Genomic DNA, 13,680 nt, shown 5'->3' on the forward strand with positions numbered 1-13,680 from the left:
AAGGAGAGTAGACATGTTCCTTCAATTATCTCTCAGTTGTATACAGCATGAGGTGTGGAAGCCACTGGAAAATGGAGACCACAATCAAGAAATTTAACAGAGAAATGGTCTCACCAACATGAATGCTACAGTGATATCCCTGGCAGCAAAGGAAGTTTCCCAAAGATGAATTTGTCCATCTGTAGTTGAGTTTTTCTTAGGGAAAGGCTCAATTATGGATAAGGTAACCAAAGTCTAACGCTTCTGGATCAGTGCTTTTATCTCTGTACCTGAAATGAGGAGAGTCCCAACTCTCCCTCAATCGCCTGAACTCCCATGCACAGAAAGCAATGTTTCTCTGCTATAAGAGATAGCAATTGTAGCAGAAAGGTAACAGTGATAGTGGCAAGAAGGGCAGATTGCCCTCTCTTCTCCATTCCATGTTATATAAGGCAAAGAAAACCAGAGTGAGTAAGTCTCAGGCCTTGCTTTTCCTTTAAGCAAATGAGTTACATTTGACACTAGAGAGATGGGAGAGAATGAAAATACCCATACGTTAGCTCTTATCACTTAATCCTAATTAACATGAAGCTTGGGTGCTAAGAAAGACACAGGAAGGATAAAAAGCAAGCTATCATAATCTACCAGGAAGTCATTTGCATCATAAATGGTTAATTCCTTAAAATCATTTATGATACATGAGTTGAAAACAGGCCTTTTGTTGGTCATTGGTTCCTTGGCATCATTCAGAGTGAGCAGCTGCTGTACATTCGAAACAGAGTCAGTGCTAGCAGACACCACCTCCTCTTCTTGTTTTTCTTGCTGGTGAAGTAGCTCAGAGACAGTGCAGTGCTCTTCTTCAAGCTTTCCTGAAGGGCAGGCAGAGCCAAAGAGGTTGTCATTGGTACCCCAGTGTTCTCTGGATGCTGGTATTTCCGGTTGATTTCCTGAAAGCCCATGACCACGGACACTTGGCTTGGCTTTTAATTGTTCAGTAGTCCCAGAGGGCTGAGTATAGGCTTCAGCTGACTCAGCACTGGCCCCATCTACTTGAGAAGAATCCAAAGCTTTGTAAGCCTCACTGAGGTTAACATCCTGATCACTGCTGATAACCAAAACTGGAGGGGAGGATTCTGCAGGCATTTGTTCAGGGACACCTTTGTTCTCTTTTGGCCATGGAAATGAAAGATCCAGTTTCCTTCCAAATCCTAGTTTTGGATCACTTGCCAGCATACTCCCTTTTCCCTCACTACTTCCCTCAAATAGAGTTGACAACTTCTTAAAACTGCATATTAAACCAGTCTCTGCTGCTCTGCTGCCAGAGGGGGAAGGTGGGAAAAAGAAAGAGCTCAGTGTCTTTCCTTGGTCAGTAGTAGAGGATGGGAAGTGGGGCTTTGGCCAACTGGTCATGGTTGGGATCTCAAAACGAGGTCTTGACTGCTCTGTTTCCTGGGGGACAGCAGGTGGATATTTCTGGGCATGAAGTATTCCATCACTTTCTTTGGCACAAAGCACAGGTTCCTCTTGCAGAGGGTGAGAAAGGTACCCTGGGGTTCCCAGTGTGGTACCCTCACTGACACTTACTTCCTCAAACAGTACAGAACTGGTTTCTAGTGAATTGGATGCATGCAGTTCCAAGAAGTCTTGGTTTGTGAGGGCAGTCTGAATATCTGGCTCTGGCTCAAAAAATGGTGCTTGGCTTGGAGGAGGAAGTTCTTCAGCAATCAGTGCAGGGTCTGGATGCACCTGTGTCGACAGATCATGCTCTGCTTCCAATGACGCCTCTGTGTCTGTACCCTGCAATATCCCCATGTCTCCTTCGTCACTCAGAGATAATATTCCTTGCCCCATATCATCATCTGAGACAGAAGATGTAGCAACTGTCTCAAAACCTGGAGGTTCTGGAATAATTCCAAGAATAGTATTTTTTTCCATTTCAGTTGTTAGTTTAGGGTCATCTGTCACAGGGTCATCTGATTCTGACTTTGCACTAAACACAGTCATTCTATGGTCACTGAGAATAGAGTCTGAATTGAGTCCGGCAGAGACAACTTCTCTATGCAAACTTCCTGGAGGTACTGATGCTATAGCATCTCTGGAACAACCATTTTGAAGCCATGAAGTAGCTACAGATGATTCTTGTTTAGATGTCTCTGGTTTGGTACTTCTGAAAATTCCAAACAACTCACTTTTGAGGGGCTGAGATGATGCATTGGAAGAAAGAGAGAAAATGGAGTTTTTCTTTGGAGATTTAGGAGAGGAGAAAAGTCCAGAGAAAGTTTTAGGAGGTTCAATTAAACACCCAGAGAAAGATTTCACTTTGGTCACAAATCCTGAAAGCATTTCTACTTTAGACCCTAACACTGATTTGTCTTCCTCTTTAGCTGCATCACAGGGGTCTGGAAAGGCAACAACTGGCTCCAGGGTCTGTAGTGAGACCTCATCACAGGCCTCTTCTAATGGCAAGTTTAATGGGTCACTGATAAATCTTTCATTTTGGTGTTTGGTACAAGCATCTAAATCATTGAGCTTTCCATTCAAACAGTCATCATGAGAAAAAGACGTGGCCAGTGTGTCATTGGGAAAGGCTTTCTGATTGACAGCCTCTTCTTTATGGGGAGCTCTCCCAACAGTCTCTGGATCAATGAGGAATATTTCTGCCTGTGCCTGAAATTCTGGTGAAGAAGAAACAATGTCTTTTTGCAACTGATCCATTTGAAAATCGGAAGATATCTCTGGCTCATTACTGGAACTCAGTTTTCCCTGACTTTTCTCTACATTGAACTCATCTACAAGGAAGGTATTATCAGTGGTGCTACTAATGGAAATACAAGGAGCTATTTGCTGTTCATAAACTACTTCCTGGGCTATGATATCTCTGTGACCACTGAAAACTTCCTTAGTCATTGTGTCACTATTTTCTACAAAAACACTTGACTGCTTACAGGGCTGGGCAGTCACTGGAGCAACAGTTGCAACACTTTGTTTTCCCCAAGGAGTGTGCTGCTTTTCATCAAAAAAGGACAAGTTGAACAAACTAAAAGTAGAACTACTGTGAGAGGTATCCTTCTTGATGCTTGAGCTAGTAGTGGAAAAAAAGGAAGGAAGTGTGAATAGCCCTTCCGCTTGAGATTTGGCTCTTGGTAGAGTAGCAGAGGCTCTGTTCTCAGGATTTTCAGAGCTAGTCAAGAAAGAAAATATACTCTTTCTAGTTGGCAGTTCTGGTTGGGATGAAGATGTGTTGGTTGAAGAACTCCAGCCTTTGTCAGGAAAATTATATTGTTCACTAGGATTTCTTCTGTTCAGAGTCTCAAAAGATTGTTTATTACTTCCTAGAACTTCTGTCACTGTAGACATGCCACTAGTTTCTTTTGAAGTATCTCTAGGAGATTCTTTGAGACTACTTGTTAAGAAAGATGCATTTGTTGATTGTTGGATTAGAGGGGCTCTGAAAGGTAACTCTTTTTCATTCAAAACCAAACCCTGGATCTCTCTAGTTGATGGTTCCCTGGGCCCACTGTCATCAATAGTAGTCTGTTTTTTCAGACTTCTAATTCTAACCTTCCCTTTAGAGGAAACTGTGGCAGGGGGAAATTTCTCAGTACCCTGACTAGTTAGTTGTGTAAGATTAGAACTTGACCTGACCTCACCCTCATCAGTCACCGAAGAAACCGACATATTTTCAGTTTTATGTACAGGAGATATGTTGGTTTTAAAGAAATCCCCAATGGTACCAAAAAAATTTGAAACACCAGAAGTTTCTTTCTTTTCCTGAGATGATGTTTTTCCATTTTTATCATCATTCTTTACCAAGTTTGACAATTCTTCTTTATTCAGCTGGGTTTTAAAGAGGTTCAAAAATCCAGGTACCTGTTTTTCATTTGTCATTGTAGTTACTGAAGATTCTTCTTCTCGACCAAAGAGTTTCAATGCACTTTTAAGTAAAGTTCTCTCAGACTCTTTGGGAGTCTGGTCTTGGGAAAGCTCACAATTTTTGTGCTCATCCCTACTAAACTGTGGTGGGAGACGGTCTGGACTAGAGTCAGCTGTAATGATTTTACCATTTTCTACTTCTGATTTAGTTTGAGGAATTGTTTGACTTAGCTGATAGCCAGATTTTAACAAACTTTGTTTTTTCACATGACTGCTTTTATTTAAGGGGAATTCTTGCCTTGTATTTTTAGTAAACTCTGGTTGACCCCCATCAGATATAATTTGTCTCTCTGAGTCTTGAAGATGATTTTCTTCCTCCTTTTGGGAGCTACTTTCTAATTGCTTACTCAAGACTAATGACTGACGACCATCATTTGTGAGCTCTACTAATTTTGATTGCTGATCCATTTTCTGCATGACTGAAGTCTCTAAAGATCCATTCTTATCAAAATTCAAAGTTCTTCTAATTAAGGGACCCAAAACAGAAAATACTGGAGTCACTTTGTTCCCTGATGTTTCTTCTGCTTGCTGTGAGCTTTTAGTCATATTTTCATCATGCACCAAAGAGGCAGTCTCCTCAGAAGACAACTGAAGCCAATGGGAAGTAGAAAGGTGAATGGAATCTTTAGCTAAAGTCTGGTTCTTATTTCTCTGTATAATTTGACCTCTATTTATGTCATGATTACTAATAGTTTGGGGCTGATTTCTGAGATCCAGTGTATATTCAACATTCCCAGAACTATAGGGCCTTTCTTTGAAAGATCTAAAATCACCTTTAAACTTCTGAGGATTATAGGCTGAAAAATCTAATGGTTGATCCCTTTGGTCAAATCTTGACTCAAGTACTTGTGAAAAGGCTTCTAAATTTACAAACAATGATCTCTCACTTGTTGGCAAGGATATAGATAAATCAAGAGGGTCATCAATTGGTTGTTCTTCAACATACCACAAAATTTCATCTTCCTTGTCATGTACTTTAAAACTATGGGCAGAAATAATGCTGTCATCCAACATAATACTTGATGGATTTGTCCATAAATCATAATTCAAATACTCTTGATAAGAACAATCAGGTATAAATAAATATACATACTGCCCAGAAGAATCAGTGAGGAGAGAATAGATATATTGACCATCATGGAACATATAATATCCATAATTCCCATCCTCTGAGGGCAACCAGACTCCATTTTCAATATATGACAACCATTCTTGGTACTCATAACTAAAATTTGAAAAGAAAAGGTTTTCATTCATTCTTAATGATTCTTGATCAACTATGGAACATGTAGTTTTCTCATAATCTGAACAGTAACTTAAGTCAATGGGTAATTCTTCTAATGAATTCTTAGTCTCATTAATTGGAAAGTAACTAGAATTTCCATATAATGCATTAGCTGCCCACATATCACCTCTTAATAAGTAATCTTTATTAAATGCTAACTGGTCAGATGATTCATATGGTAAGTCATACCAAATGACACTGTATGGATTTGTTCTCCACTCCAATGTATTTGCATTTTGATCTTTTTGACAAAAATTTATTACTGGATTTTCTGAGTCAGGCCACAAGAAAGCATCCACTGATGGAAATGTATTTTGATTCAACTTATGATAAATTGGCTGAAGTTTTCTAGAATTTTTAGAGAAATCTTTTATATCATAGTCCCATTTAAAGCACAAAGGATTGTTCATCTCTTCAAAAGCCTGATAGTGGTTTGGTTTATTAAAAATGCTTGTATTTAGTACAGGTGAATTTAACTTAGTTGAACTTTCATGTAGTTTTGCTTCAGGAATATGGTTTGGTGTTGGCCTCTCAGCTAAAGATATCTCTAAGAGGCCCTGTTCAGCACTGCGAACACAGTGAAGTGCTGCGTTCTCAGAAGAGGGGCAATACTTTTCACTTTGCTGGTTTTTCCAAGTAGGAGAGCATTGATATATATTAATCCAATCATCAGATGGTGGTGTGTTTCCTTTAGATAATGATAAAAAGCTTTCTGTAAAGCCAGAAGTTTCATGTTTTCCAACCTGGTTCCTCTGGTTCTCAGAAGTCACACATGAAGCACCAGAGAGTCCATTCAAGGATAAATACTTATTTCCATTCAAACTTTTTATGTCACCTACAGACTCAAACTTTGCTTCATCTGGTTTACAACCACTCATACTGCCATTTGATATTAAGTTAAATAGTCCAGAAAGTAATAAGCTTTGGGTACTATTCTTGTGATTAGAGTCATCATTTTTCAAATTTAATTCTTGTTGACTAGACAACTTCTCAGAAGAAGAAAACATGTTAAACAGACCAGAAAGGAGACCTCCTTGAGTTCTTTTTTTGGAAGTTTTATCTTCAACTTTGTCTTCGTTAATTCCATTAGCTAAAGTAGATTTTGAAATGGTTGAAATAAACTCTAATGAAGAGTCTGATACTGTTAAAAATGTTGCTTGTGTAAAATTCTCACATTCTTCTGAAAAATCTGCAGTTATACATTCTTTGGGAACAACTCCAGTGACAGCTCTTTCATAATTCTCCACTGCTATGTGGTCACTTGGATTTAATTCCTCCATATGCCCAAATTTTCCAAAATCATCAATATCTGGGGCTGAATCAGACTTCATTGTATTAATTTTGGCATTTTCAGGACAATGCATTTGGTCATTCTTATTAAATTCCTCTGTACTATCGAATTTCCCTGGATCATTATGAATATTTGGAACTGAACTAGATTTTATTTTACTAAGTGTGACATCTTCAGGATAATTTATTTGGTCATTCTTATTAAATTTTTCAGTAATACCCAATTCCCCTTGATCATTATGACTATTAGGAACAGAATTAGGTTTTAGTGAATTAAGTCTGGCATCTTCACGGCAATTTCTTTGGATCTCTTTATCAGTGGTTGCTGCCAAGCCACGAAAACTCTGGTTATTATTGGTGTTATGACTTTCAGTGAAAGGAAATTTAAACAAAGGAAAAATGCTTTGTTTTTCTCTTAATTCCGGCTGTTTTTCAGAATGACTACGAAGTCTGAAAAATGGAATATGTAGTTTTCCACTAAATGAAAAGGAATGTCCATCTTTCTTAGGGTCCTTTTCACTTCCGCCTTCCTCCAGCTGGTGAATTTTCATAGATTCTGACAAAGTTTCCTTTGAATAGATCTCAGGAGAAGTGGACAGAAATTGGCTAAATGACTTTCTGAGTGGTTCAAGAAAATCATCATCCCCAGCAAATCTGTGCTCCTCTAATAGCTTTGAGAAAGACTCTTTATTTGCAATTCTACTGCCACCTAAAGAAAGATGCCCTGGAGTATCACTGGGACATATCTTTGGTTGATCTGATGATAGAGACAGATCTATACAGGGTTTACTATCCAAAAGATTTTCAATATCCCCTTTCTTACTTGCACAACTTGCCATGTTTGAAGGTTCATTGACCACTTGAGAGGACAATGAATCTTTACTTGCTGTCATTTGGAAGCTTGTAGTTTCTTCATCATTCTTAGATAAGGTGTAAATACTACTATTGTGATTGTCAAGGATGGCTTCCATTTGATTTGACCCCGAATCACATCCAAAAAAGCTTTTCCTCCTTGGTGCCTTGCTCTGGTCATCTTTTTTGGTTTCCTCTTTCTCTGAAAAGATCTTTAATGGATTGAGTATGCCAAAAACAGACTTTATAACTGAACTCTGACTCCCTTCTGGAGCTGAGTCCCTTGTAGTGGTTTGTGTTGCATCCTGAAAGCTTACACTCCCAGTATTACTGCCCATATGCTCGTTTTCAGAAGTTTTGCCATGTATACTAGCATCCTTATCATCAACTGATTCAGAGGGTAATGAAGACTGGATGGAGAGATCCTTCTCCAATACTGATTTAGCACTGGGTTTAGGTCTTAAATTAATTGACTGTGTTTGATTGAGAGTTTCTGTTTTCTCTGGAACAAAAGACACCAGCTTTTCCACAGAGGTTGTTAGTTGCTTTGTGCCTGAACCCACCTTTTCTGTGAGTGAGCTGAATAAAGACCCAACAGCACATTTTACTCCTCTCAGCTCAGAGAAAGAAATGGCTTTGTCTTTGCCATTCTTTATATTAGTTAAAGGTGGTATTTGATCCGCAGGCACTTTTTGTTCTACATTATCAGTAGTACTATTTTGTATATGTGCTTTTTTAGTTTGGGGAAAGGAACCAAATCTATTAATCTCTTCTTCTTTCTCTGCTAAATATTCTGACACTGTTTCTACCAAACACTGAAGCTCATCCATCGTATCAACATAGTCCTCTTTGGACTCAATAGAGGAAGGGGTCATCTCTCCAATGGAGTACCTGGACAGACCTCCAACCTTGTTTGCATCACAATTCATCCTGTGTAATGGCAATGTTGGATTTTTCACATAACATTCTTCATTAAAGTCTCCCATATGATGGACATTGGATGGGTCCCATGTTGGTGACAGTAAACTTGCCTGCTCATCAGAAATGGGGGAACTCAGGAATTCTTCAGAAGTACTGCTAGTAGAATCTTCAAGAATATCTAATGGAGTAAAATTAGTGACAGGCTGGTTTGAGTCAGGTGACTTTTCACAGTTCCTCAAACAGGGCAGAACATAATTACCACTTTCCAACTTAATGGTGCAGGTGCCACTCTTAATCACAAATCCCTCTTTGTAGGGGTGCAAAACTGGGTAACTTTTTTTCTTCTCTTCAAAGTGGTAAGGGTCATAATTTTTAGTATCAGGAAATGCACAGTTTAAGTTAGGCTTAGTGTTATATTGCTGTCTTTCACTATTTTCAAGATGACTATTTAAGGGCTTCTTTTTTCTTCTCCTATCTATTGTATTGTATTTCTGAGGATAGCTGGAGAATGAAGATGTTTCAAACTTATGGTCAAAATTAAGGGCACTACAGAATTCTGTCTGTTGGGTCTGAGATTGTATTTTTTTCCAATTGTATGCTGTTCGTTTTTGTTGGCTGTAATATTCATCAGTTTTTAAAAGTGTCCTAATTTCTTTTTCCTCTGCTTCTTTCAACTTTATGTTACTATTTTCTAGAAAGTCTTGTGATAGTTTCCCTTCTATCTCCTTATAAATATTGTCTTGCTCTTCATAGTCATCATCAGAAAAAGCTGAAATAATCCTAATTTTGTCATTTTTAGCCTGTGAGCCTTGTCTGAGGTAAGAGGTTAAAATGGTAGAAGAGTAAGGCAAAGAAGGAGAGACAGGGAAAAGGAAGAAACAAGTAATAAGATTAACCATCTAATCGACAAAATTAGAATAGTAAAATTTCCAGTTTGATTTTAAGAAGCATTCAGACTAAAAACTGTGAAAAAAAATCTGCATTCTTAAACAATATTATATCAATGCAGTAAAATAAGTTTTTTCCACATCAAAAAAGAATATCTTTAATGACAATTTTTAAATTTTTCACTAGCTACCATTTATCATTGCTAACTTTTTAGGTTTCTTTTATTTTCTAAGAAACAAAAAATTAAGCATGCTTTATCAGTATCTAGAATGTATGTACAATGCCAAAGTTTAGAACTGTTAAGTACACCATGAAAATATATTAAGAGATTTTAAGAAACCTAAATTTGCTGACATATTTAAGTCTAAAAAGAAGCCAAGCTTTTAACTTGCTGAAAGTTATATTTGAGGCAATATATACAAGAATATATTCAAACATATTTCTTTTAAAAAGAAAAAAAAATGCATTCCAAAAATAACTTTTAACTATAAGAATAACCCTGTTATACTACCCAAACCAGCAAATTGTTTAAAGCATTATAATTTATTGTTTGTGAAATCCAAAGGCTATACACTTTGAAGATCTTTCCCTGTGCTGATTACAGCAGAAGCTACATGCCTAATTTAAATCATTCAATACAGAAGATATCTGGTCTTTCTTTCATTTAGGTTAGAGACTGCTTATTTCCTGTATTTCTACATAAAGAAGGACAACAGAATAGGACTTTAACAGTTCTTTGATAAATCTAACATCCAAATCTATGTAGGAAATAGAAATAAGATCAAAGTTGTTACTTAACCACTAAAAATTTTCAAAGGTGAGACTGATATTCTCTTAGCTCCTCTTAACACTGGAAACACTTTGTCTAAATAATATCTAAGACAGTCCAACTCTGTTGTCAAACCCAAATTATGTTTAGAAAAAATTCTGTTATTCTGGATTCATTAAGTAACAGCTCATTTGGATGAATGAGGAAATCAAACTTAACAATTTTCCAAAAACTTAAATGTAAACTCTAAGTTGTAAGGAATCTTTATAAAAAGTATCCTTATTTATCTGTTTATCAACAGATAGACAGACATGGCTATAGTGAATGTAAACTTTATTTTTATACTTTTGTATTTCCTGGGAAACAATCTGTTCCCTCAGGATTTGAAACTTTCTTCCTAAAAAACTATGTAACTTTAAGGACTTAGGCTATTTCTGTAAACTCTATGTTTACATTTATAATCAATGCTAGTGGTATAATTGATTCAAAACTTTTTAAAGCAGAAATCATCTTAACCATTATAGATGTTTAAAACATCTACAATGAAAGACCACTTAAAATCCTTCCAATTTTTCCTCTGCTGGAAATGATAAAATATTTACTTATACCTAATTCTATATACCATTATAAGTTTAATTTATATAAGAACAATTAATTTTGTAGGAAAAAAGTTTGCAACTTAAAATATATCACTGATAAGTGTTATGTATTATAGTAGAAACCCAGGAAATAAACAAAACAATAGGGTAATAAGGCAAATTATAGCTTGTCTAAATGGAAAAGTTATTTAGGTTGATGTGATATTATTATTGCTGCCCTGCACATCTAAGGCTTGCAAACATAGAAGGGAAAGAAGATCAAAAGAAAAAACTTTTTGATATTATGATTTCTTGTTAAAGTATGGTATTATAAGCTAAAAACAAATGAATAAAACATGTAAGTATTCAGCTAGGCACTGTGGTGTGCACGTCTACAGTCACAGCTAATCTGGAGGTTGAGGTAGGAGGATCATTTGAACCTAACAGTTCCAGGCCAGCCAGGGCAATGTATGGAAATCCCTTATTTTTTTAAATTAAAAAAAAGGCATTCAATTAATAAACCATTAAGGAGAAGGCACCTGTTTTAATAACAGTTGTTTTGTTACTGTTTTTGTACTACTGGGGATTGAAACCAGTGCCTTGCACATGTTAGACAAGTGTTCTACCACTGAGCTACATCCCCAAACCTTGTTTTTTTAACAGACAAGGTCTTGCTATGTAGCTCAGGATGCCTTGAACTCACGATCCTCTGGCCTCCACCTTCTGAGTGCTGGGATTACACAAGTAAGGTTCTTAATATTATTCTTTTCAGAATCAGAATATGAAGAGTGAGAACTCTATGGTATGGCTGATACATGAGAAAATTTTAAGGAAAATATTTTCAATGATGATAGTAAACTAGGACATGATGTCTAGCAGGTAGATGGCCTTTTGAGGCTAAAGACAAAAATTCGTAAATATAGTAGTTTGATGGGCAAAAAAAATGTAAGATTATCCTGTGGGCTGGTGAATTTTAGAAATTAAAAATATAAGCTAGACTGGAATGGTTTTTAAAAAGCTAATCTCCGACCAATAAAATAACTGACTTAAGCAATGGGTCAACTGATGCTAAAAATCACTGGGACAAAGGTTGTTAGGGAAACAAGCTATTAATCTAATCTTATTTAACATCCCAGATATTATTAATTAATTACAAATAATAAAAAGTACCTTTATCTTTGAGCAATACAATATATACCAGATTGCTTAGCCAAGAGATTAAACTAAACATCACTGATAGAAGGACAAAGTATGTGCTTCCTGAATATATTCTGAAGGAAATATCACTCTATGGTGTTTCTGCCAAAAATCTTTAACCTGATTCTAAATATGAAGAAACAATTAGATAAAAGTAAAATAAAAGATATTCTCAAAACACCTGGTCTAGACTACTCAAAAAATGGGTCTTAAACGATCAGGAGGGGAAAAAAAAAAGGAAGGAAATTTTACCAGATTAAAGGAGACTAAGAAAACAGGAAAGTCAAATATAATGCTTTATGATTCTTCAGTGGATCCTGGATCAAAAAGGAAAAAAAAAATATGTATACAGAACATTATTGGGACAACTGGAGAAATTAAGTGACATGCATATTAAATAATATCATTGTATCATTAAATGTCTTGAGTATTATTATAGCATTAAGGTTATGTAAGAGAAAGTCCTTTTTTTCTTAGCAGTTACATGCTAAAGGACTTTCTGGTAAAGTAACATGATATCTGCAATGTGCCAAAATGTTCAGAAAAAAGTAGTATGTGTAGGTGAAAATATATGGAAAGTATGAGATAAAGTAAATGTGGCAAAATGTTTACAATATTGATAAATCTAGGAATAATATTGGTACTCATTTATTATTTCTCCAAGTTTTCTTTAAGCTTGAAATACTTTTTTAAAACATTGGAGAATGGGAGGAGCACAAATGTATGTATTTTCATTTATATTCACAAATATGATAGTCCAGAGAAGGATGCATAAGAAACAGCAATGGGAGGTGAAGAAAGATGGTAGTCATGGCTAAGAGATTCTTGACTGTATACTATATTATAGTTGAAAATGATTTAACCATATAAATATTTTTACATATTTAAGAAATTAATAAAATGAGGTTCCAGCAAAAGTACAAAATCGGCTGTGATGAGATCACATTGGTTTTCTTATGAAGTTTCCAGGGATATATTTAAATAGAAAGGGCTATCCAAACATTTAATATATGTGATTTTTGTTTTAATCTTGGTGAAAAGTGTCTGAGTCAGATGCAGGGTGGTGGGGATCAGGTTTTTTTTCCATCATCCACCCCAGGTGTGAATGTCCTCACTAATTGAAAGTCACTATTCTGATCATAAAAAGAATTACTCCTAATGGAAATATATAAATGTGTACAAAACAGACTGAGAATATACACAAAATGACTATAGCTTAGCCCATCATACTGCTATACTTCTACTACCACCTGAGGTAAAAGCATCAAAATACTTGTCAGTTACATCATCAGAATTGGATACAAGGAAGAGAAAGCACTTTGTTCCCCATACACACCTGAGGGCCCGCCGCTCTGGATAATCGAGGTCATAACTCTGCATAGAGTCATTGCATGAGTCTCGAGAACTGCCCTGAAGCAGCAGCTGCTGTGGCAATCGTACCGGCACAGGGAACTGGTCCATAGAAGCGTTGGGCTGGGAAGTTGTATGGTAAGGAGGTGGGATGCTATTGCTGGTCTCACTGCGATAGTCACTGTCTCGGTCATCGACAGCACTATCAGGGTCTTCAAAGGCTGTGGAATAAGCACAGGGAATCCAAGAATCCCAGCTTTATTTAGTTTTTCAGAACTTTTTTTGCTTATAACTTAGGTAACCACAAGTTGGAGCTTAAGGACAAGAGCAGGATGAACTGCATTATGAACCAGGTAAAGAACTGTCTTGATTACTCTCCACAGTCTCTCTCTTTATCAAATGAGATAAAATGTTTGGCTCCATTTTAGTGTTGATTCTTAAAGGGACTCCAAGTTACATTTTCCAAATGCAAAATTCTCTGGAATTCTACTTTTCTAGCTATCATAACCTAATTATAATCTACTTTTAAATATCACAAATAGATCCAGGTCCTATACTATTACTAAAGGGGGAGAGTAGAGGGGGAAAATATAGGTTTTTCCATACCTTAAAAAAAAAAAGAAATCTTAATTAATGTT

General features: G+C 36.4%; 1 protein-coding gene across 13 annotated transcripts in view; it reads right to left on the reverse strand.

The window, feature by feature from the left end:
• Positions 1-13,680, reverse strand: part of Unc13b (unc-13 homolog B) — a 197,953-nt gene that overhangs the window by 90,311 nt on the left and 93,962 nt on the right. For 12 of the 13 annotated variants that reach the window (XM_074051534.1, XM_074051535.1, XM_020162100.2 and 9 more), the window contains one exon: positions 13,029-13,263. In XM_074051534.1, coding sequence (XP_073907635.1) covers positions 13,029-13,263 — 235 coding nt within the window. Of the gene's footprint in view, positions 1-694; positions 8,762-13,028; positions 13,264-13,680 lie in introns of all 13 variants that reach the window. The other variant, XM_074051538.1, reaches the window with a different exon arrangement.

The sequence above is a fragment of the Castor canadensis genome, chromosome 13, assembly GCF_047511655.1.
Source record: "Castor canadensis chromosome 13, mCasCan1.hap1v2, whole genome shotgun sequence".
Classification (NCBI taxonomy): Eukaryota; Metazoa; Chordata; class Mammalia; order Rodentia; family Castoridae; genus Castor; species Castor canadensis.